General features: G+C 33.4%; 1 protein-coding gene across 1 annotated transcript; it reads left to right on the forward strand.

The window, feature by feature from the left end:
- Window positions 1–1,780: 1,780 nt before the first annotated feature.
- LOC110024837 (zinc finger CCCH domain-containing protein 6) lies at window positions 1,781–25,075 on the forward strand. Its single transcript, XM_020725009.1, has 7 exons — window positions 1,781–2,094; window positions 2,289–2,455; window positions 2,668–2,733; window positions 2,918–3,034; window positions 3,153–3,446; window positions 3,550–3,870; window positions 24,232–25,075. The coding sequence occupies exons 1-7, from the start codon at window positions 2,028–2,030 to the stop codon at window positions 24,589–24,591; spliced, it is 1,392 nt and encodes a 463-aa protein (XP_020580668.1). The 5' UTR covers window positions 1,781–2,027; the 3' UTR covers window positions 24,592–25,075.
- Window positions 25,076–25,908: the final 833 nt, after the last annotated feature.

Below are 25,908 nucleotides of genomic sequence, written 5' to 3' on the forward strand. Positions count from 1 at the left end.
TAATAACTTGTAACATGCCTATTAAATTTGGGACAAATATGTAATTTTACTCTATATACCCCTCAAATCTATAAATAGGGGTTCATTTATTCAATAAAAGAAATACTGAATTTACTCTATAAAAACTTGTGTTACTGTGCATACTGTCTCTCAATCTTCCTCTTTCTCCCTCCCTTTTTTTACTCGTCCGTCCTACGCTGTATTCCTAGGGTGTGATCCACAAAACATATTTGGATTCGACAACATCATAAATGTAAAAATCTAAATTTAGGTGTTAGAAATGTAAATATATGAGGATTTGGTGCCAAAGAAGTTAGTAATAATTTTATTTCTTTTGATGAATAATTAAAACGAATTAAATCTATAGAATAAGATAATATATATTTACTTTTTCAATGTCATAAGGTAAACAATTATCAATTAATATTTTATTTTCTTAAAGCTAATGTTATTAATTTTTTTAAATTTTCTCGTTTGTATTATTCTTAATATTTATTTTACATAACTTATATATATGTCATAATTTTTATGTATGTACACAAAAAATATGTCAACATGAATCTCAAGACAATATGATGAAAAAAAATGACATTGAAATGCTGGACCCACCAAAAAGCCCCATGAAAGTCGTTTGGCTCACGCTAGCCTGTATTCATTTGAACGAACACATCCAAAAAGTATCCACTGCTCAAAGATACAGGTCTATTCAACCGTCAAGAATTCCCTCAACGAGAATCGATGACTGATGACTGACTCAACTCATTCGATCTACCAACATTAGCTGGATGGATCCATCTCTCCAACTATCTCTATGAATCCCCTTAGTAGTCCTACCAGAAGGGCTGATCGACCAACCGCCCCCAACCAGAAGACCAGTCGACAACAATGATTGACTTGCTTCTTCAACATAGTTGACCCAGTGAGAGAATGATAACACCCTGGGTAAAATGTGACTATCAAAATCTAAGAAATATTTTAGGCTTTTGAGGTTAAAAAATTTAATCCTGCTCTAAAATGAATGTATCATATATGTAACTAAATACTAAATATTAAATACTACACAAAAGACAAGTTTAAGTAAATTTTTTGTACCACTTTTATCTTGACACATTGAGGTGTGATATTGAAATGCCAGTCAAGCAAATTGTTTTTTTTTTTGCTTGGGCCGAGCCGCACTATTAAGTCGGGACAATTTTTTTCTAGTCGGCCTTCGGTTTGATATGATGGAATAGACGCTTTCGACAAACTTAAGCACAATAGCGAGTTTGAATATTATTGTTAACTTCAAAAAATAGGATTTAGAGTTTCGATCACTATCACTATGTTGTTTAAGTATATAGAAAATAAAGTTGACTATAACAATTTTTTAGATGAATGTTTATATACTTCAAAATTTAGAAATTACATTAAAATCTATTCTTATTCAAATTATTTTAATTCAATTAATTATGTCGTTAAATTGACTTGCTAAATGACAGTCAGGCGACCCAGATTTGGACCCAATATGCGGGAAGCTGCACCGTTGCCGACAATCTTCCGCTAGGCTGCGGGAGCGGAGGTCTTCCGATAGAAGCCGTACGATTCCTCAATACCGAATGAACTATTGCCACGTGTCGCATCGAGCAGCCACGACCTCCGGCACGTGCGAACTTCACGCCTTTGTGGCAATCTCGTTGTTTCTACGAATGCTCGGGGGCAGTTGTTTGGCTTCAGGAAAACCCGCTCCTAAATATTCTGATTAAGCGCAGCGCAGTGACGACCATTTGCATTTTTCCTTGTCCATGGAGAGTATATAAACCAACGGACGGAAGCGAATGAAAAAAAGGAAATCCCGATCTTTGAAAACGTGGGAAAGGGAAGCAACTCAGGAGCGAGGGGAAGATAGAGGGGAAGCGAAAAATAGCGACCCCCTCTTCCTTGTGTGATTCTCATCACTCCATTGCTGCATAGGCTCACGATCGGGACTGCTCGAACCTCCTACGAGCTTTTGCGGTTGCCGTCGCTTTCTACGACGGTTTTCTTAAGTCATGGAGCCCTATGGACGGAGCCCTGCCGGGGAGGGCCGCCGCCCGGATCCTGACACTGGACTCCAAGGTAAACCCCATCACTGTGCTGGGCTTCAAGCTGTCTTGGTTTCCCCGCTTTTACGGTTGTTTTTTGTCTTTTTTTTTCGCGGCTGGGATTTTGGGGGGGGCTTATAGGGTTTAGAGATTGGAATTTGATCGGAATGATGTTTTCGATGTGGGATAATTCTTTCTGATTGTTTCTGGGATTTTGCATTGTGGTAGAGTCTATGTGGCGGCTGGGGCTTGGTGGCAGCAGTGCCAGCGCTGGCGGAGATTTTCTTTACCCGGAGAGACCGGGTGAGCCAGACTGTGCTTACTTTATGCGGACTGGAGCTTGCGGGTACCGAGAGAGGTGTCGATACAATCACCCCCGTGATCGCGGAGTTGTGGTGAGGAACCTGGACTTTGCTCGGGCTACCCTTTCCCTGCAGTTGGGGTTAATTTGGATGCTATCAGATAACGCTCTTTTTTCTTTTGACCTTAAATTTATTGAAAATTTAACTTAGTTTTGTGTTAAAATGCTCTGAAGTGGAATGCTCGTATTTTGAGCTGAAGTTGTGTTAATTATGTTGAATTCTGCCAATGTGTTTCATTTTGGCAGGGAGGTGAAGTGTTTTGGCCTGGAGCTAGAGAGTATCCAGAGCGTGTGGGGCAGCCTGTCTGCCAGGTATGGCAGTCTGCTTCGGCACTTGATTGTATCTTTCCATAAAGTTTCTGGCGGGTGTTCTCGATGCTAAACTATGGTTGTGGGAAGGGGTGGACGTTTAGTTGGTTGTACATGCCGATGCCTTTTTAAGCCGGGGCTGTCAATATGTTTTCTTCTGTGTTGATGTAATATTTGTATTCTGCAGTACTACATGAAAACTGGGACTTGCAAATTTGGTTCCTCGTGCAAATACCACCACCCACAAGGAGGAGGACCCGTGCAGTCGGTTTCTTTAAATTACTATGGATATCCGCTCCGTCCAGTAGGGTCTCAGTTTTTTTTTTAATTCTTATATGATGTTTAAGTTTTATGATCAGGTTGATAGCATTGCTTTTTTATGTTTTTTTTTTTTGGAAATTTGGCAATGGTTTGAGATGTAGGGCGAGAAAGAATGTTCGTACTACATGAAGACAGGACAGTGCAAATTTGGTTCAACTTGTAAATTTCATCATCCTCAACCTTCTGGTTCCTCTCTGCCCACCTCTGCACCAATATTTTATCCCACGGTGCAGCCCCCTTCAGCCCCTTCAGCCCCTTCAGCCCAACAATATCCTCAAGTGGGAGGTTGGCAAATTGGGAGGTCAGCTTTGACGGGGGCCTACATGCAAGGTTCATACGGACCCATGGTGCTCTCTCCTGGTGTCGTTCCAGTGCCGGGTTGGAGTCCTTATTTGGTTGGTTTGAATTCAATTTTTCTCTTTTATTTTTATAAGCAACATGAGGAACTGACCACTTAACAAATTGTTCATTCCTTTTGTGTCGTCTAACGTGAAGCAGCCACCTTTAGCCCAAACTGTTTCTCCTACTGCACAACAGTCTGTTCAAGCAGGACCCTCTTATGGGCCGGCAAGTCAGTTGTCTCCCTCAGCACCAGCTTACCCTGGTCCTTATTCACCAGTGTCTTCCACTATTGGGCCTTCAAGCAGTAGTCAGAAAGATCATCCTTTCCCAGAGAGGCCTGGGCAACCCGAGTGTCAGTTTTACATGAGGACTGGCGATTGTAAATTTGGTGCTACCTGTAAATACCATCATCCACCAGATTGGAATATACCAAAAACAAATTGCATTCTCAGTCCTATAGGTCTTCCTCTCCGTCCGGTATAATTCTTCTACAAGTGTCAGCCTTTTCCTATCCTCATAATGTAAATTCCAACTGATTTACTTATGTAAATGCATCGAGATTTATCGTTAATGAGCTTTAATAGGGTATGTGTTTCTTGATACATATTATCTTTTCTCTTTTTTTTCTCTTAACATTTCTCTGTATTCTATATCGACAACACGATTTTTATGTTCGGGAACTCATGAAATTCATTTGCACCTTTCAAAACTTAACAATTCTATTATTTTTTAGTATAAAAAATAGGATGTTTTTGCTTAGTAAATAGATTTAATGATTTGCATGCTCTTTGAATTCCTTTGTGTAAATTGAAACCTTGTATTTTTTTTTTTAAACCACATTTTGTGCTGGCATGGCACACCTAAAAGCTATAGTTTCCAGAGCAAGCATAGAAGCTACTGTATGTTTTTTTTTTCCTTTTTTTTTCTTGATAACAATGCAGTTTGTTTAAATGCCTTCGTACCAATAAGTTACTGTTTTATTGTCTTAAATACTATTTCATTCCTTCCTTCCATGTACTTTACCACTTTTGAACGTGTAAGGCAGGTCTTTCTACTTTAGGCCTTCTTGGTTTCATTTGGACATGACTAAGCTATCTAAGAGCTTCTCATGATTGAAGTTTTCTGTCCTTTTGACATAAAGTGTTTTTTGAACTTTGAACCTATTGTTTTGGAGTGCTTGGCCTGAATAGTTGTAATATGATTTGTAACGTAAGCCTTCTCCAAGGATCATGTATTGGGCGATTCATGCTATAAATTAGGTTAACATCTAATGTTTAACATGCTTAATGGATTTCATCGAGATTGATTTTATTAAGGAACTTATAACCATGGAAGATTATTAATATAAAACTCTTGTGGTAGTTGCTCATTATGAAGGCTTATTTATGTTTTATGTGTGAATTATGCCATGCTTTGATTTTTGTTTGGAGTAATGGATAGATGCATCACATCATATGCAGAAGTGTGTGTCTTAGTACTACATAAATAACCTTGATGCTTTGGATTATTACTTTACTAGTGATTTATTTGAAAGGAGGGAAGTTGTAGAGGATTCATCTAAATTTAAGTGAGGTCTTAGAAAGGACATAGTAGCATTTTCAAATAGTGTTTCACTCAATGGCAATGAAACCAATAATTAATAATTATCATCATCAGCCATGTCCTAACTCGTTGAAAAAACTTTAAATTTTTGGGTCTTTCCTTCTTTAGCTCCAAGCAGTCCGTTTCCATCTAATGCAATCCAACAATCCATGGATAAACGTTTCTCCATTGGTAGCAATCTAGAAGTCCATGAATTGTTACATTTCATATTTGTTGTGTTTCTAATTCTAGATTTCATAATTAAAATTTGATTTTCGGATTTATTTCTTTATTGATAATTTTTTCTCTACCTATTTATGTATATTTTTCATTTTTTAAACATGAAATAAAAAGATAAATTCAATCATTATTTATCATTTTCTACTCTCTTCTCTCTTTATCTCTCTTTCTCTCTCTTTTTTAATTTTCATGATGCTATCCTAGAAATTAAGGCTCTATTATCTATGAGGTCAATGGGTAGTTTAGTATGGAGTTTGTCAAGGCTAGTTGTCTTTCTTTCACAAGTGTTATAAACTAATTTTTGTACCACTATAAAGAAGCCAGTGGTCAAAAAGTTTTTCGTCAGTGTACATAATATCTAAAACATTATTCAAGCCCTTCTACTTTCATTTTATCAGTCTAAAATCATAACTTTTATTCTTCCAAATTTAAGCTCTTATTCAAATCATTCTCATTTATCTTTTTAAGATTGAAATCCTTCTGTTTTCGAAGAAGAATATTTAGGTTTTCAATTTTCTTCCACAACATATTTTTATTTAGTTACTCTTCAAATTAGAAAGTGCATAAATACTATTCTCATGTTAATATAAATATTTTCAATTCAATGGTCATAAATTTCCTTGATCACAAACTTTATTATTCCAAACTCAACTTTTGCAGAGGAAATTCAAAAATAAGAATTTTTAGTTTGGAACTTATTGGATCATCTTTCTCTTATCAAATTTATAGATAATGAATAATTTTTATTGTTCTGCATTCAATCTCTTGAAGCCTCATTAAGAAATTTAGGATGCTCTTAAACTTGAGTGGCTGAAAGTTGTAATTGAAGAAATTTAGGTTTTAGAAAAAAGTGGTATGTGGGAAATTTTTTAAGTTGCCAGTAGAAAAAAAAATGGTAAAATGCAAATGAATGTACATTTAATTATCTTTTTCTTCATCGGCCTCATTTTTTTTGTATAATCATTTTGTTATGCTTTTGTGTTTTGCCATACAACTATTTTATCATTTTGATATCATCGATTTTTTTTCCCACCTAACATTTGGATCTGTAACAACATCACCAACCTACTAAGTTATAAAATTTACATTTATGTTTGCATGATATCCTACCATCACATAATATTTCAATTGCACTTATTCATTTAAGCACCTATTTTTAATTCTAGAACATTCATTCTCATCCATTGTCTCATTCTTTCATTTATCAAAGATCACTTTTATAGTCTAGTACTTTTATAATCGAATAATATACATGGATAGTTTTTTTATATTAAATATAAAATTTGAAATGCAATTTATGTTAGCAACATTTTTTACTCAAGGATCGTGTTATTAACAGATGCATTTCGTCATTGCCGTTCATTAATAGGTTTTTATTCCTTTTAGAGTTTAGGATATCTGGCCTGACCTGATGCTCAAGGTAATTGCTCTGAAAATGAAACTCTGTTGTCTTCTGATATTAATCAAGCATAATTTCTCTAAGGCATACATAGATTTCATATGATCTGCTTGAGGTCAGTACTTCAGAAGTTGAGATGTCCGCTGCAAGTTTCTTTAGGGCAACTTGGATTGCATTGTGACAATGCCATTCCTTTTCCCAGTAATGTCTCCACTTCAAGGTTTTGGTTATAGAACACATGGCCATCAGAAAAATTAAGTGGCAGTTAAACTAGTGAGTGATGCAGGTTGTGGTACCAAACAAGTTTGCTTAAGGTGCAGGTTTTGACATGAACATTTGCTAACTATATGTTAGATGCTCTTGTAAACCTTATCTGGAGATCAATCCTAACATCCCTTATCATGGTTACTTTTTCAATATTTTGTTAATCAATATGATCATTGCAATGTTTCAGGCAGCACTTTTTCCATTTGGTCATTTCATTTGATTTCTGATTTTTCTGACGAAGTTCCTCATCTTTTTGTTGTTTTTGTGTGAAACTATCAACATTTTCCTTCACATACGGTTGAACCTTAGCCAAGGAGAATAAAAATAAAATAGCATATTCTCAACAATGAGGAGATATAATAATAATAATAATAATAATAATAATAATAATAATAATAATAATTAGTGCAATTGGTATTTGTAAGTAGTACATTTAATTATTGAATATAATGTAGAAAAATCAATTTTGCAGCCATTAAGTCCGCATCCAGCAATGTTCCATTGAACTTAATCTTTCATATTCTTTTTTCACTTCAATGATACCTCAGTATTTGTTGGATTGTTTTTGCCACTTCATTAATTTCATGGACTAATGTAATTATTTCGTAATTATCATACCTACTCATTTATCGGTGGATTATTAGGATCATTCTTCGTTTATTTTTTATGTCTTTTATTAGAAGTACACTTTGGATGGTATAAATACTAGAAAAATTTTAGAATGAAGCGCCCAGCCAATCCTTGTCTCGGTATCACTAATTTTAGTTTTTTTCTTAGTATTTCTCTGAGCAGCATCCTTGCTTTGTTGCGTAGAACTTGTAAGCCATTATTGTTTCCTGTTTTGTTTCATTCCACCAATTCTGCAGCATCCTTCATTGCTTTGTTGCGTAGAACTTGTAAGCCTTTATTGTTTCCAGTTTTGTTTTATTCCACCAATTTTTCTCATTTGTAGCTTTCTTTGCTGCAACCTTTTCTTTACTCTTTTTTATGTTGGCAACCGATTGCACATTTTTTCCCCATAGGTCACAAAAATACTTATTTTTCTTATCTTACGTTCGTTTGAAACTGTGACCAACAATCCAAATCTAATAAGAGAATTTACATTTATCCATTAATATATTGTTTGAGTGGAATTAATTACTTCATATGATCATTATTTGTTTGCACTTTTTCAGAAATTAAAGAAATGTTTGGCTATTAAATTGGCATTTGACTTCAGAATGGCAATCTCATGTTTAATATTTGGGATGAACATTGGTTATGCCTATGTTATGGAATTCCATGGTTCCTGAAAAACTGACACCTGCATGTTCTTTCATTCAACCTAGGAATTTTGGGATATGGTAGATCAAACATATTTTAGTCTATGATGCAGCCCAAATCAATGAGATAAAAAACTATGATTTTGGCCACAAAGGAAGGAGTAGGATTCGTCACTTAAAACTCTGATCTACTACATGGCTTTTGGTAAGAGATGGATCATTATCATTATATCCAAATGGAATGTTGAAAAGATGCCTCCCATATAAGGTTTGCCGAAGAAGATTGATTTATAACTTTCTTGTTAGATTAAATGTTGAGTTTAATGCTGTAAGGTTATAAATTTTTGCAAATGAGTATTTACTTTTTTTAAAATGAAGTAGTCATCATCATTCAATCTAAAGTAGAGATAAAAAAGGAAAAGCAGATTTTAAAAATGTAGTGATCATCATTCAAAAGTAAAAATATATTTGGCTATTAAATTTGCATTCGACATGAGAATGGCAATCTCACATTTAATATTTGGGATGAACATGACAATATGGTGATGCCCAGGTTATGGAATCCCATGGTTCCTGAAAAAACTGACTCCTGCATGCTCCTTCATTCAAACTAGGATTTTTGGAATATGGTAGATTAAATATATTTTAGAGTCTATGATGCTCGGCTCAAATCAATGAGATAAAATATAGGATTTTGTCTGCCAAGGAAGGAGTATGATTCATCACTTAACTCTAATCTACTATATGGCCTTTGGTAAGAGATGGATCATTATCAATCTATCCAATGGAATGTTGAAAAGAGGCCTCCCTGGATTAAATGTTGAGTTTGATGCTGTAAGGTTATAATTTTTTTTGTAAATGAGCATTTACCTTTTTCAAAATGAATTAGTCATCATCATTCAAACTAAAAAAGAGATAAAGGAAAATGGGATTTTTGATTGCCAATAATCTCTAAAGGTTTGGCCCTAATGACAATTGCTATTGGCATTAGATAGCTTGCTTCAAAACTCTCACATTTCAAAGTGCACAAACAACCACAATCAATAAAAGATTGTTAATAGAGATTTTCTATGGTGCTCATATTGTAAGAATATTCTGCGCAACATGATCAAACAAAATGTGCTGAAGTAGCTAGTGGTTAAATTTATACTTTATTTATTGTTATATATGCCAACTTGTAGAGGTTCTCAGAGAAAGATTATTAGAAAAAAATATTTTAAAAATTGACTTGTCATCTTGAAATGGATGTCATGTCATCCATTCATTCACTTTAGAGAGATTGTGGAATAATCAATCTCCATTATTTTCCTTTTATCAATTCAACCTCATTTAAGTTTGCCTCCGTTATTTGGTTCTACATTCTACCAAACTCAATGGTCCTACATCTTCCTTATTCACTTTAGATCACTGCAGTGAGTTGTGGGATTATTATTGTCACCTCATCAATCCATGGACTACAGTATATATTTCTTATGCCACCTTAGAGATCCGTGAGATTATTAATCTCATCTTATTAAGCCATGCTATTGTAATTATTCTTTAGCAATTTTTCTGCCGAGTAGAAAATTTGAACATATGTTTGCATACAAGAGTAGTCAAATATGAAATATTTAAAAGTTTGGTTGACATGATGTTATGAGTATCACAAATGGCTTCCAAAAAGGCATGATTCAGATCCATAAAAGAGTTTTTTATATAGAGTGTTAACAAAGAGTCTTGATGGAGAGCATTGATGTGGCAATTTATGCTTCTATCGTTGGGATAAATGATCAAACGTGATTGATTGTGATAGTTTCATGCACAAAATGGAGTCTTCAGAGAGCTTTGCATTTGAGATATAGACGCGAATCTCATAGATGGAGAAGTAGATAAAGCATGGATGAGTCACAATCAGAGGGAACTATAAGGGCAATTTAATGAAGTTCAGAAGTATGAGTGTTTTGACATTATCAATAAGGTGTCTGGAGTAGATAAGGAAAATTCTAGGCATGAATTGGATACCATATCATAAGCTAAAAGTATGAAGCACTACATCCTTTTGGAGTTGTGCTCATAGTATGTGCATATGTTCCTCTATATATAGGCAAGATTAGAAAGAGGCAAAAGAAAAATTATAAGAGGGTATATCTCAATTAATGAGGAAATACAACAATAGCAAATAATGTAGATCTCCTCTAAATACTGAGTACATGTGTTGATTTTCATAGTTATAGCACTCATAACACTAATAGATGTTAATTATTTCCTAGATCACAATCTACTAACCTTAGATCTACATTCTGCCATCTAGTTATTCCGTATTGGTCATTCTATATTGTATGTTGAACTGATACATTAACCAATTATTTCATCCTACATGTTGTTTAGTTATTAAAGAGCACTATAATGAAAGCTAGAAGATAATTAGGAATCCACAGGAATCTTCACAATGCTCTATTAGGAATCCGCAGGAAACTTCACAATGCTGAGAGCATTGAAGAGTACTCAGTTTCTTAGTTTATGTTGTATGATAACTCATTAATCTTTCCCATAGGTTACTCATTCCACAACAAGTCAATATCCTTCTTAAGCTCAAAAAGTTATTAGATTCTATATTGCTATATTGATCACTGTTTGACCTGAACATTTGCATTTGGCCAAGGAATACATTTCAATCACAAAATAATCTCTTCACGCGTTTAATGTGGACATGATTTTGGTGTCCAATAATACATATATCATATAGTAAACTCTATTTCTTCTTGTTTCTTCCTCAATGCATATTGTAGTGGACTAGTTAAATGACCAAAGCACCATTTTCTAACAGTACTTACTAGAATATTCACATTCCAGTTTTTTAAGTTCTCACCTAGAGCCATGGGATATTGGGAGGAGAATGACTTGAATATCATTCTTCTTGTCAAGAACTTTGGTCTTCTTCTCTCTATCTCACCATCTTAAATTCATTTTTTTAATCTAACTTGTCATGTTAGTAACTATGAGATGCAATATAAATAGTCACATTTTAAACTTTCAGGAAGGGAATGGGCATTATAGAAAGCTTTTTTATGTGTTTTGTAGAAAGTTGTTTTGGTATCTTTTAAGTGTGAACTGATAAACTTTCTTGAGCCTTGGTGTTTTTTGTGCTAAGTTTACTTGGGCAAGATTAAAATATGAGCGTTAAATATGACAATGGACATAAATTCACTATAAATAATTTTCAGGAAGAATAAATTGAGATTGATTATTAACCTCTTTGAATTTGAGAAGTTTTAGCATTATTCAAAAAACATGCACATTTGCATTACGATATTTTTTCAGCACTAAATATGTTGTTAAACAATATTATAGTTATTTAATGCATTAAAATATATTTTAGGGTGAGCTTGTTTCCCACCTTGGTCATTTTTGTGCTTGTAAGTATAGTTCAACCTTTTGAGATACAAAGTAGATTTAGCATAGAAGTATGGTTTTATGCTCATATGAAATGCTACTCATGGTTAGGAGACTTAAGAGGGATTTAGCATGGTTAACACTACTCTTTTTAATTTCATCCAAATGATCCTCCTATCCTCTCTTCATGTAAAGCTTGGGTAAATTTACATGATTGCTAAAGAAGTAACAATCCTTTGTTATTTAAGAACTCTTGTTCTCTTTGGACTCCTCTCAATCATATCTTCAGGCTTTGAATAAAATAAATTATAATCTCAAGTGACCTTGATATAAACTTCAGTAGCACTGTGGCTCCATATAGTATGGAGTTATGACGCTAAACTCTTAGGTAGTCAAATGCTGTAGTGAGTGTTTAAAATTGCTCAATTATAAATGCACATCTCAAGACTGCCTTTGCGCAATTGCAAAAAAATCCGCATTGAAGTGTATGCCTTGTGTGATCCACGCATTGCGCACGCCTTTTTATTTGCGAGGTGCTCAATAAGGTGTATTTTGCCTCATTAAAGTTGAGGCGTCCGTCTCATATATTATGTATTTTAAGCGATTGTTTGTCTGCGCAATTGCAAAAAAAAATCGAATTGAAGTGTATGCCTTGTGTGATTCAGGCATTGTGCACGCCTTTTTATTTGCAAGGTGCTCAATAAGGTGTATTTTGCCTCATTAAAGTTGAGGCGTCTGTCTCATATATTATGTATTTTAAACGATTGTCTGTTTTGTTCGAACCCATGCCTCTAGTCTCCTACTGACCTCCCATCTCTCGTCTCCTCATGCTCGGATTGCCACCTAATGCACTAGTCGATGCTGCTGTCAACGCTGTCGTAGCCACTTGATTGTTCGACTTTGACCTGCTACTACAGATGTAGCTTGCTGTTGTACCTGCTGTCGCCACATCATTGCATCTTTAGCTTCCTGGTTTCGTAGCCACTTGATTGTTCGACTTTGACCTACTACTACAGATGTAGCTTGCTGTTGTACCTACTGTCGCCACATCATTGCATCTTTAGCTTCCTGGTTTTGTTGCTCTTGGCACCACCACCTGTTGCATCGACCGATGCTTCCATTTAGATTTTACATTTGGTTTGTGGCTTTGTGCTAGGGTTCATTCACTGATTTACTGCTATTTATGGATTTACTACAATAGTTATTTATATTCATTAGCACATACAAACATATTTTTTACATGCAAGAAACTTTTATAGAGCAAAGAATTTTATTCAAAACATTTACTTTTAGTTGGTTGATCTTTCATATGAATAAGATGTCAAAGCATTATTAGAAGGGGGAAAGTTTTAAATTGTGATGCTAGTATGTATATTTTTTACACAATTTTTAAATGTGAGGCTTATGCCTAGACTTACGAATAGAAAATGCCTTAATACTCAATTGCACAATGTTAAAAATTGGTTGGAGTGCTACAACTTCATAGCCTAAGCGCTACAACCAATCATCTCAACAATAAGCAAAAAAAATCGAAGTGGCGAATTTAGCCTCGTTTTACAATGTTATCATTAAGTTTTCACCAAAAACTTAGTCAAACCAATGAATCATGGACATCACGACTTTGACCCTAGAACCTTAACCCAACATCTAAAATTTTTTAAGTCTTAATAATTAACATTAATTAATTGACGCATTTTTTAAATTGTTGTTGCAGCTACAGACAAAATTAGTTTCGTATGTTGTTGACTTAAAAGTTATAGTCAACCATTCCCTTTTTGCTGGATGACAAAAATAATCACATATCATAAGTATAAAATAAAATAAAAATAAAAATAGAATAAAATTGCCAAACCTGTCTTAAAGCAGAGACTGATAAGCACTACAACTTACCATGGATTGGAAAAATACTTACAATCATACATCACTACAATGCAACACAACTAGCGCGTAAGACGTACAACTAATACGGTGCTGCAACCTATAACAAATAATCTTAAAATTTACACAAAGTAGCCTCCATACTTGAAATCATACACAAAATATCGTCCAAATATATCATGTTGTAAAATCTTAAAAGTGTCTTTTAATGTATTAAAGTAGCCTCCATATTTGAAATCATGGTATTGACTAATAATATTTTTTACATGCTCTATCACAAAACATCTTCTAGTGATTTGATTGTTATATTTCTTACACAATTATTGTTCATCCCAAAATAAAATTTAGTATTATATATATATATATATATATAGATTTATGAAAAGCCCAAGGGTTGATTTTGTTGAAATAGAAATAATACATAAATGTTGTATGAGAGGGCCCAAAAGAGGCACCCTACCCATACAGTAATACCTCAAAAAATCAATACATATACACTCAATAAAAATGTAAAACAAATTTAAAACATGCAAAAAACAGGTAGCCAGGAGTAACCAAAGTATCATCCATTAAGTTTCTAAGTTGGAGTGTGCTCTCAACCTTCTTCTTCCGCCGAGAAGTGTAAAACTGTCTTTCTTCATCTGAAGACTGACTCATGTGATCTTCGGTCTGATTAGATGTTAGAAACGTAGTAGAAGGAAAGGCAGTCGTTGTCACAACGATATGTTTTAGTGTATTTGAAGTGTGAATTATCACATCTGCACTTGATGCTTCCTGAATAGGAGCTGTGGGGCTATTCTGATTTTTTGTTCGAACATTATCCGTTGTAGTATGGTCAGGATAAGGGATCCCAGAGGCAGACACCAACTCCTGTCTTGTGGTGATTCCCTCCCTAGGTTGGCTGTCATCAGGTTTGTTGGGAGCGCGTTCAGGCACATCGGGTGCACTAATAACATGTTCCTGCTTTTGACTATTGGTTCTTAACTGTGGGTGCAATCTGAAACATTTCTCCTGCGGGTGTCCAAACACTTGCCGTGCCTGCAATATTAATGTTTTTATTCCATAATGATTTTTCACCAACAACCATTGTGAGCAAAGTCAAGCCAGACTTCTTCTACATCTGGTAGTGTAATATCTCTTTCAATCAAAATTCTTGTAATAGAGAGACTTGAGAAATGAACTGTAGGTAAGTCTACCTGCAAATGTTTTCCAAGAATAGTCCCAATTGTATATAAGATAGGTGGGTCAAATAATTGAATCTTGAGTTCATATAATAAGAACCAGATAGACACAATTGAGTGTTCTTGACTGGGATCAAAATTAGGTGTCCATTTAAGCAATTTCATATGTTTGCTCTTGATTGTGATGAATTTCTTTGAGAAGATCCTCGTGTAATCTTCTTCCATGCTCAACTGTATCATAACATGTCTTCCGTCGAGATGACCCACCTGCCAATCCCCAACTAGTTTGAAATCTTCAAAAACCTTCCTGATAATCTCCATCTTAGGGCAATCTAATTGAAAATTTTTAATTAGTGTAAATTTATATTTTCCTGCACGAGTTGAAATTTCAGCATCAGAGAAGAAAATTGCTGGTTTGCCCGCCTTTTTCTCTACTTTTTTTAATGAGATTGCAATCTCCATTTCCTGCAACATAATCATGGTACAACTGCTGGAATACCAAACTATTTGCGAGGTGAAAATGGGTGCTGCGTTTGTGAACCAGTGTAACATAGGAGAGTTTGACGGGGTTATCACCGACGACTACAACAATGTAGGAAGACCCTGAGGCCATTAGGTGCTTCACACAAGCACTGCATCAACCGACTGTCGCTTAAGAAACGGTACGCGAGCAAAACGGTACACGTGCAGTCCAGAAGGTGGAGCAGAAAACTGTGGCGGAATAATCAAGCGGCCTTGACGAAGCAGACGAGCAACTCGAGAGAACCTGCAGCTCCAAGTGTCGCAGACGCGAGCCGCAGATGACGAGCAGGCTCGAAGCAAACGAGCAGACGACGCAACGCAGGCTCGACGATGCAGCATATGAGCAGGCTCGACGACGCGAGTTCCTCTGCCAGCCAGAGCCGTTGACGAAGACAGAAAGGATCAAAACGAGTGAAAGAAAGTAGAAGTCCGTTTCGGCTAGGGTTCGCTATGAGCGGAAACCCTAGCAGAGTGAAAACGAAGACCCAACAGAGATTATGTATTATATATAAAATGCCTTTTGTTACCATATATTGAGATTTTTTCCAATTTAAAACTAAAATTGATTTCTTCACATCATTTGAAAATTAGAGAAAGATGTTTGAGTCAACTATTAAAAGAAGTACATTAAAAAAAAATCATCCATAAAGCTTCAATGCTATGCTTAATTGAATAAAATAAGTTTGAGATTATATATCTTCAAAAAGTTGCAAGAGCATTATAAGGTTCGAAAGACATTCTTATAAAAGCAAACGTTTCGTAAGGGTTAATTAACGTAGTCTTTTCTTGATCCTAATGTGTTTTTGATTATTCGTTGATACCCATTAAAAAATTGATAAAATTGATAGCCTACTAGCCTATCTAATATTTGGTTGATAAAGGACAATGAGAAATGATCTTTATTCAACTTCCCATAGTGAATATAAATTCTCCACCTTATTACTGTCATTCTAGAAATTAGTTTTTTTTCTTTATTAACGAACAATCTTACTCCTCCTTTCTTAGGTACATAATATATATGGCTAAAATAGGATAAATAATGCTAGCATCTAATCATTTTAAGATCTCTTTCTTCACAACCTCTTTTGTCATATGGTTTTTTTGGCAATACGCTTTTGATTTATAATTTTCTTATATTGATATTTTATACATGAATAATGAAGAGTTTATTGTTTTCATATATGTAATTATTCAACAAAAAATTTTCCTAATGATCATCAAAATTCTCATTAACTTTTTTTTTTAATACATCCAAATCTAAAGAAATTTTAATTGATAAAGCTGACGATTTAGCTAAAAAGACATAGCAAATATGTTTAGGCTACGTTTTTAACCGAACCATAGGTGCTTCTACAATAGATGGTTTCAATTTTCTTGCTAGTCAGTTTCAAATTTTTTCTTATAAACTCTAGTTGTAGCTTCTAAAAATAGATTATAATCATTCTAAGTTTTATCTTTCTCCTCAGCTATTAATTCTTACACTGTTAATTCCAAATCTAAATCTTAATACTTTCAATTTTGCACAAACTTATCCACCAATCAAGCTTAAAATATTCTCCACTAGAGTCATTAGGGAAAAACAAAGATCTAAATACAATAATGTAACTTTTTCCAATTCTCTTTTCTGTAAATCAATCATAGCCCTTCCCATTGCTAACAATGGTCTACATAAAATAATTAAGATTTCTTTGTCATCCTTCTTATTTAATATTATAAAGTCTATAAAAAATTTGAACTAAAATTTACTAAAACATTTTTTATATAACCCCCTAGGATATGTTAGTGAATTGCCTACTAACTGAACAATTATTGTAGTATGTTGCACTTTTTCTAATCCTAACTTCTTTAAAATATATAAAGACACCAAATTTATGTTAGCTTTTATACACATAGCACATTTCCAAAGAACCCATCTCCTATATTGCAACACCCTAAATGTTATAATTTTCATAAAAATTTCTTTTGGATGATAGCATTATATTTTTCTATTAATACCACAATGTCAAAATCTCAAAATTTTCTCTTTTTGCTTAATAAATCTTTCATGAATTTTATGTAATTGAGCATTTGTTCACAGCTTTCGGTAGATAGGGTATTAATAGTGAGCTTCTTGAACAATTCAAAAAATCTAACTGCGTTGTTTATAAAGATTATATTTTTGTAGTTTTTATGGAAAAGAAGGTAGTACTCTCTCAATTTTATTTTTTAATATATCATCTTTTTTTTTAATTTTCTTGTGTTTCATTGTTTTGCTTTTTAGATTCAATCTCTTTATCAACTCCCTACTCCATTCTAGACACCTCTTCTAATTCCTACCACTCAATTAAATATCCTTACATTATTCGTTCCCTATATATTTTAAGTTTACTTCAATGTTGCTCGGCAATCTTTCTTGTGTTATATTATTCAAAGAACTAGCTAATTATCCTGCACGGGTTTTAATGTTTTTAAAAGCCACAATTTAACTTTGCAACGGAAGACCCTTCTGCAACACCAAATCTTCCCATGATAGTTTTTTTTTAGATTGATTATTTGAAATGAAACTCAGTGGATACCTTGGTAGTACTGAAAAAGTTATTAAATTGATTATTCTAATTTCCTATACTTTTGGGTTGATTATTATTCTAAATGTTATTTTTTATATTTATTTCAACTAAAATAATGGTGATTTTTTCAACTTAGCTTGAATATGTATTATTTTGCATATTATTTATTGAGTTTAATGATTTTAATGATTCCTTATTTTAACAATAAAGTTTACCTGACTATCCACTTCTATAATCATCATAACTTCTAGGTGTTCCATAACCTTGATTCAAGCTTGAATTATCAAATTTTCTTAAAATAGTTGCTACATGTGAAGTCAAAATAGTCAAAATAGTCAAAATATCTATTTCATATTAGTTGTTGCTACATGTGAAGTCAAAATAGTCAAAATATCTATTTCATATTAGTTGATGCCTTTCTAGAATTTAATTACTCAGAAGACCATTGAATTTTATTTATAATCATTTCTTTTATTAGTGCGTATGCCTTGTCAAATTATTTAGACATTATTGATCCAATACCAACAGCGTTTACTATAAAACTAAAACACCATCCCATTATAAGAAATTTGAATGATCAACTATTCATGCATGATATAATGAGGACACTTTATTTATAGTTCTTCAAATTTATTCCAAAATTCATAAATTGACTCCTTACCCAATTGTGTAAATGAATTTATGGCATTCTTAAGTTTGACCATCATAGATGGGAGAATATCTTTGGCTAGTGATTGAGCGCTGGGGAGGGGGTAACCACATTTTTTTTGTTGTCTCTTAAAAAATTGATAAACTGCCTAAATCTTTTCTCAACAGGAACTTAAAAGTTACGTGCTTCTCTTAAATATTAATGATATATTAGTCAGGATCCTCTACTGATGAACCCCAAATTAAAAAATTTATATCGTTTGAATTATAGTCGATACATGTTCAAAGTTATTAGCTTAGAAAACTTGGCCTTTTAATGTCTTGAGGAATCCAGTCTACTAAAAGGTTAGCATAGTCTCTTAATGGTCTAGACTGCTCTATTTTATTAGGTTGGTTTGCCATTGTTTGATTTTGACTTTGATTTCATTTCTCTTTTCTAATTTTATTATTTTTGCAGAGTTTTATTTTAAGCTATATTAAACTAGGACTAAGTCAAATTCATTATGCATACAACACACTAAAATTAACCAAAAATATTAAATAATGATATTAAAGTTCTAAAGATAGCAACAAAAATAACAATCAAATCCAAAAGAGAACTAATAACAAGAATAATCACAATCAACTAAAATAACAAGCACCGTAACAAAATAATTGTGCAATTCACTTAACTTGAATTTTAAAGATACTAGAGTTAATAAATTGAATTAAATATAGGATAATTTAATAAATAGTAAGTTATTAAACATTTACTTTTATCATCGGCAAATACACCAAAAACACATTTTGCACAAGTAATATAAAGTGAGAATGAGTGAGTAGAATATCATTCTCATGAGAATCACAATTGAAAAGTTGATGAGTTAATTACTAATCTTATTTTCAAATTCTTGATCAATCAAGGTTAAAAGTTTTGTTTACTAATTTTATACTAAATTTTTGACCAAACAAATACTAATAAAATGTGTTTTGAGTTTTAAAATAAGTGATAGTTCTGAATTTATGATTCACCAACTTATCACACATAACTTCAAAGTTGTATTCAATTAGAAGTGATTATAAATCAAGAGATTTCTTATTGTTTAGTCTCTTTAGATAATATGAGTTCTAATCTCATTAATTAATTCACTATATTATTATGTGAATTCAAGTAAAAAGATTGCATTAAATTTCACTCTTAAGAGAATGCAAGCATTAATTGAGTATATTTTCTTCTCAATTCTTACTTCTTGGTACATATTACTCGAGTGTCAAATAACTCTTGATTTCATTGAACACCAGATATAGTAAATTGAACATTGGTCACATGATCAACCAAATAAAACACAAGATGCATCAAACAATTCTATGAATATAATAAATAATTACTTTTTTATTAAGGGACAAAATTATACCTTGCATTATGAAGTATTTTTCAATATAATAAGCGGAAATTGTGTATGAGAGCAAGCAATTTGATTTACATGGTATTAAAGCCAACTTGTTCTTGCTAGCTCGTGTTGTCATTGTCTCCCTCGGTTGCTCTCATTCTCAATAACAAGGCAATCTCTTTGTCCTTTAGATTTTCTCTTCAATTTGTGACCATCTCAATAATCATTCTCATTAACAAGAAATTTTGATTGTTGCATTTTGCTTTTGTCAACTTGTCTTCCAATGTAGCACGTAGGCTTAGTGTGTTGTGCTTTTCTCCTGGCATGATCTTTCGTATGTCTCGGCTCATAGATGTAGTGCCCATCTCTTGGCGTAACCCACAAACTCTATCACTCATTATGACGTCTTCCCTATTTTGTCCCATAGCAAGAAAACTCATGTCTCTTATCGTGACCTTCTGCACCCTATTCTTGATGCGTAGCGATATAGCGATGTCGAGACCTCTACTGCCTAAATTTCAATGCTTGCCCTTGATCTTGTCATGGTCCATATCAGCTTTATATCCTCTTAACATGACTTTTGGCAGTGGTCATTGATAGATATTTCAAAGGCTCACCCAACTTATCCAACTCTTGTTTTTTTTAAAAGGGCAGTGTTTCAGTCATTGCTTCAGGAAAAAAATTCTCACTGGAAATTTCAATTTTGGCCTTTTGTTTTGTGAAAAGAACTTTAGGGGCAAATTGACGATAGGAATCCCACTCGCATTAATATTTGATGAACTGGAATAATATCAATGAAGATTAGATACTTTAAATAGTGGAAACTACAATCTAAAAGCACTTTGACTATTAGTTATTTAAATTTATTTTTGTTACATAATTTAACATGATCTATTTAACCATGTTTGGAACTATTAAGTAAATAAAAATTTAAAATTTAATATTTCTCTAATACCATTTAATATGATAATAGTCATTTTATATTTTAATAATATAACCAATAATTGGCATACAGATATTGAGTGAATTGAATTTCTTCTTTAGTGTCATACATTGCTCAACTAAGCACCTAAGGTCATGTCTAGTGTCTTGGGGGTCAGATATTCATTACGCCGTGAAGGAGCCTAGTGCTATTAAAAACATCGAGTCTAGTATCCTTTTTTTATTTCAACTTAAAGTAAAATTCTTAGAAGTAGCCAGCCATTCAGCTTAGCTACTCTCATGAAACCGATGTAGTTGCAATATAGTTAAATAAAAAAAAGAATGATAATTATTATCACATAATAGGGTTTGTACATGAGATATGGTAATGATGGAGAGATGCTCATGTCAATTTTACCATAGCTTTTTTAGTTTCATTAGATCTATCTTGTTTTTTAATGTATCATTGTTTGTGCAACTTATTTTGCTCTTTTAATATCACTACATATCAAATTATCTTCATAAGAAACTATTACATCATGTACATTTCAAGTACCACCTCATGGGAGGTATTTGCAGCATTATATCCTCACTAATATCAGTGACTTAGATCATCTTAAACAACATAGTTTAATTTGATCTTCTAAATTTGTCACTATTTAGTTTTTTTGGATTGTTATTGTAGAAATAATTTTAGTCATTGCAGAGTTATTGGAAGTTAGTTTTATCCCCAAAGTATTTGGTTTGTTGTAAGATCTTCTTCGTTATATCTCTTATGCTGAGTTTCCATAGATAAATTGGAGAGACTTGAGGGAAAAGTGTTATATGCTTTTATGTTGTTGTGGTTTAGATGAATCCTAAGCATCACTCCCAGCAACTAAAACCACCAAACGTTTCCCCATTTTTCATACTCAGCCTCTCTTGATTATTAGTTTGAAATGTGGATAAGATGTGCTGCACTTAGATTCTTAGTTATTTTTGTTATGGCATATGTTGCGAGTCAGTTTTATTAGTAAATTTCTGGCACTTCCTTGGAGGGTTATGCTACGAGTAATCTTATATAGGCTCCACAATTCATAAATAGTTAAGTATTTTTTATTCTATTTTTTTTGGTTGAAAAAGGATTCATGTAGCCGACCCCACTGAGTGGGATAAAAGCTAGTTGTCATTGTTGTTGTTGTTATTGTTGTATTTTTTCAGTTGAAAAAGAAATGTCAATATGTTGATGCTCTTGCCATATTTATTACTATTTGAAAATAAATTGTAATAAATTCATGTCCTTGCCCTTTGATTGGTGCTATACGTTCATAGTGATGACCCTGGAGATATCCTTTGCCCTAGCATCATTAAGTTAGCTGTATTTGCAAAATGGTGTACAAGTAATGTTTCATGATTATGGTAATTTCAATGGTTCTTAAGCACTTGAAGAGCTTTGATAAAAGCACCTTCTGACAAAGCTGTGTCGCACTGTGCTATTTTGTATTGTGTTATGTCTACTAAGTAAAGGATAAAAGTTAGTATTTGATAAAATAGTTGTTGAATATGCTTTGTGAAGTGCTATGATGGATGAACCTATTCAGTAAAAAAACTATTATTGTAGTAATATTGTTTGGATAAATCACCAATATGGACATCGTTAGTAATTAAAAATAATGTCAATTTTATTATTTAAAAAACTATATTTCCCAACTGATTATTAATTTAAATTTAATGAGTATGCAGCTAAGAATTTAATTAAAATTTTTTTTATTAATTAATTTAGAATGATTTATATGGCGATAATTAGCAATTTTCTTAATGAAAAATATGTTTTGATGTTCATTTATTAAAAGTGGCACATTGTGATGGTTTAAATGAGGAAGGAACATGTTTTTGGCGTTTTGGTAATATGAGAAATTGTGTGTAAAAAATAAAGCTGTTTTTAACGGAAGAGAATTTGCTGTCACTTTAGAGGAAGGGATTCACCAATGAGGCAATGAACTCAGCATTAAGTTGGTTAACAAGCTCTGAAGTATATGATGGCCTCTGCAGAATAATTTCTCGCATTTTCTGTTAGTTACAATACTTGAAATTGGCTAGTTCATGAGTTGGTGCTGAATATCAGTAGGTTGTGTTTATTAACTGATTGAATTGATACATTACATTACTGGCTTGATATACACAATGGACAGCAAACATGAAATTGGAATGTGCTACAGGACAGTCTAAGTGAAATGTGTTACAGGACAGTCTAATTTTCAATCATGTCTATGATCCGAGTGGCCTAAGGTGATTTTGCAAGTCAGAAACGACACCCTAGATCCTTCTATATCTTACCCTTTGTACCCTCTAAAACTTACTGATTGATTTCTTATTATCATAGTAATTGAAGTTTCTTTCTCAAGTATATTCTTTATTCGCTTGCATTTTCTTATTCTAACTTTATAGTTAATACATTTAAAACTTCTCCATAGAGTGATAAATAAATAATACATTTATTGATCAAGAAGTTGACTTATTTTTGGTTCTCTTCTGTTTTTGATGTTACTTTTGTTATGATTTCGGAATCACCAATTATTCTTCAGAGAAAACAATTTGTTAGCTATCCAAAGAGAATAAGATATAAGTAATGAATTTATTGCTCAAGAAGTTTCCTCATTCTTCTCTCTTAAAATTTGATATTTCTCTTTTTTTTCATGGAAATTTCCTTTTCTTTTCACAAACTCTCTCTCTCTCTCTCTCTCAAGATCAAGAGAGATATATAAAGAGAATAAGGCAATGAAGTAAAAGGTTCTAGTTGGCAATTAAGATGACAATGTCACAGTGGAGCAGACTCCTAAGGAGTTCTGTATCATTTGGAATTCCTATATCTAGAGCGCAGTTAAGACTTTCACCAATTACAAAGATAGCTTGGTTTAGAAGAAGAATATAGGACAGAGATTAAATCCTGATATTTCTGATCTAAATGTCAGGAAGATTCCAGAAACATTATCTAGGAATAAAATAGTAAGTAGAGAGGGAGAGGAAGAGAAGTATATCGATTAAAGGATAGATGCCTTTGGTGGCCTAGGCTTCTCCAACGTGCGAGATGCTAGCTCTGGTCATGTTCAGTTTAGTTGTCTAAAGATTCCAGTTTTGCTATCGTCTAATTTATTTGTGATTTGATTCCCAGCTCGCATTTATACTTGCACTCAGACACACATATTAATATATATTTAAATCCTGTGCTCCAAGTTCATGACGTAATAACTTAATTCATCTGAGCATGTATTTCTTAATTTCCATCTTCTCTATTTCTCTTCATTTTCCCCAGGGCTTTTTTTTTTTGTTGGAGTTGGAGATATTTTTCCAGTGCTTGAGATATTTTTCCAGTGCTTTCACAATTTCTTTTCTTCTCTTTTTTCTTTTTTTTTTCAACAAGACTGAAAAATACTTGAGTCTTGACTGTCGCACCATTGAAATACCAAGAATTGCTTGAATAAGCTTCAGTTTTTCCAGCTGGAAATCCTGAATTTCTGCAGTTATTTGTATGGGCGTATACACTCTTATGTATTATGTGACATGTTTTAGCGACGTCGTTCTCAAGAAACTAGATTTACTTGTTATGATACTTCAAAGTAGACCTAATAACTTTTTAAAATGGATTCATAACTATTCATATTTTGTTTATAGGGAGCTCAGCTTTGTGCTTACTATGCTCAACATGGTGTGTGCAAGTTTGGACCAACATGCAAGTTTGATCATTCAATGGGGACATTGAGTTACAGTCCTTCTGCATCTTCTTTAGTAGACATGCCAGTTGCTCCGTATCCCATTGGAATGTCCCTGCCAACTTTAGCTCCATCATCCTCTTCGACAGAGCTAAGGCCAGAATTCCTTCATGGCAAGGATCCTTTTCTGACTCAAACATCATCTGATGACTTCCAAGCTGGTTCTGTTGGTCCATTATTGGCGAAGGGCCGATTTTTACCCCATGCCCTTATGAAATCCTCTTCTCAAATGCCTGCTTCTACAAGTAGCATCTCGAAATGACTAGTTCAAGTTGAGAAAAACTGTTTCAAACCATTTTTTGGACTTGGAAAAGTATATATGATGAAGTTGCAACATGTTTAATGTTCTTGTCGGAAGCGATGTATTAAGCTTAGGATGTGTATTCTTATTCAGACAGCCTAATTCTTACGAGTCTCCGGACCATCCTGTTCTCCTACCGGATCAAATCTTTGATGGTTTCTTCTGTTCATATTGTCTCTACCCACTCAGCCTTACTTGAATAAGTTATCTCCAACATCCAAATCAAGGTATACCAAAAGATTATGGGTTTCCCACCGTTTTCTTCTTTTTTCCCTCTAATAACTGCAATGGGTAGTGCAACTGGTTTGACATATGTCACGGCTGTGCTAATTAAACTCAGCTGTTTTCATTTATATTGCAATGTTGTTGAAATGAATACTTGGCAAATATACTCTATATGTTGTATGCATATATAAAGCTCTCTGTTACTTTCTTGTTTTAATCATTATCTGGTCTGCCTTCATGCTGTGTAGCTCTCTCTTGGTCTTTATAGCAGGGTATAGTGTCTAAACTCTAGGTTAAAGCAGACCCCAATCCTTCACAGGCCAAGTGTGCAGCTTTTGCTTCTAATCGTGCAAAGGCTTTTAGATTAAACTTTAAAAGAATGGTTGATGGAGCACGATAGATACTTCAAAGAAATTAACCGAGCTTGTTTTAACAGAAAATTATGCCAATCTCTTGGACCAATCTAAGGAATCAAATGAGCACTTTGTTTCTAAAAATAACGGTCATCGTATTCTGTGGAGCAACCCTAATACATCACGATAATATTCATAGATAAACTACATATCTTATGTTTTTCTTTGTATGACTCGAACATCTCTGTAGAAATTCACAGCTATATTATTGGCCAGTCAATTCATTGAATTTTTATTTGACAAGTAAATTGGTAAGAAACTTCTTTGGACTTGTATATATGCTAACTTAAAGTCGTCTCCTCAAGTCTTCCTTGATTAATGAGCTTTAACTACTACCAAATGGTCCCCATCTTTGACAAGTTAAAAGCATATAAACTAAAACACTACTTATTACACTGCATAGTTCGCTTTTCATTACTTATTTGTAGGTGGTGCTTGTGTAGAAATTGAGGTTCCAATGTTGTGCTTTCCACAATGACCCTTGCCAGTTTTAGCAAGATGGTTTCACCTTGACTTCTCAGAACATAACATCCTATCGGTATGTCTCAACTTATGCATTTGCACTTTCTTTTGCTGTTTCAATTAATCGGGAACATATTTGTAGAGATTGAACTCATTTCACCCCAAATAATTATGTATT

The sequence above is a fragment of the Phalaenopsis equestris genome, unplaced genomic scaffold, assembly GCF_001263595.1.
Source record: "Phalaenopsis equestris unplaced genomic scaffold, ASM126359v1 Scaffold000276, whole genome shotgun sequence".
Lineage (NCBI taxonomy): Eukaryota > Viridiplantae > Streptophyta > Magnoliopsida > Asparagales > Orchidaceae > Phalaenopsis > Phalaenopsis equestris.

Coding starts and splice junctions, on each gene's coding strand:
- LOC110024837 (XM_020725009.1), top strand. CDS start 2,028: ATGGAGCCCTATGGACGGAGCCCTGCCGGGGAGGGCCGCCGCCCGGAT. Junction 2,734..2,917: donor TGGGGCAGCCTGTCTGCCAG/GTATGGCAGTCT, acceptor TGTATTCTGCAG/TACTACATGAAAACTGGGAC. Junction 3,871..24,231: donor TAGGTCTTCCTCTCCGTCCG/GTATAATTCTTC, acceptor TTTTGTTTATAG/GGAGCTCAGCTTTGTGCTTA.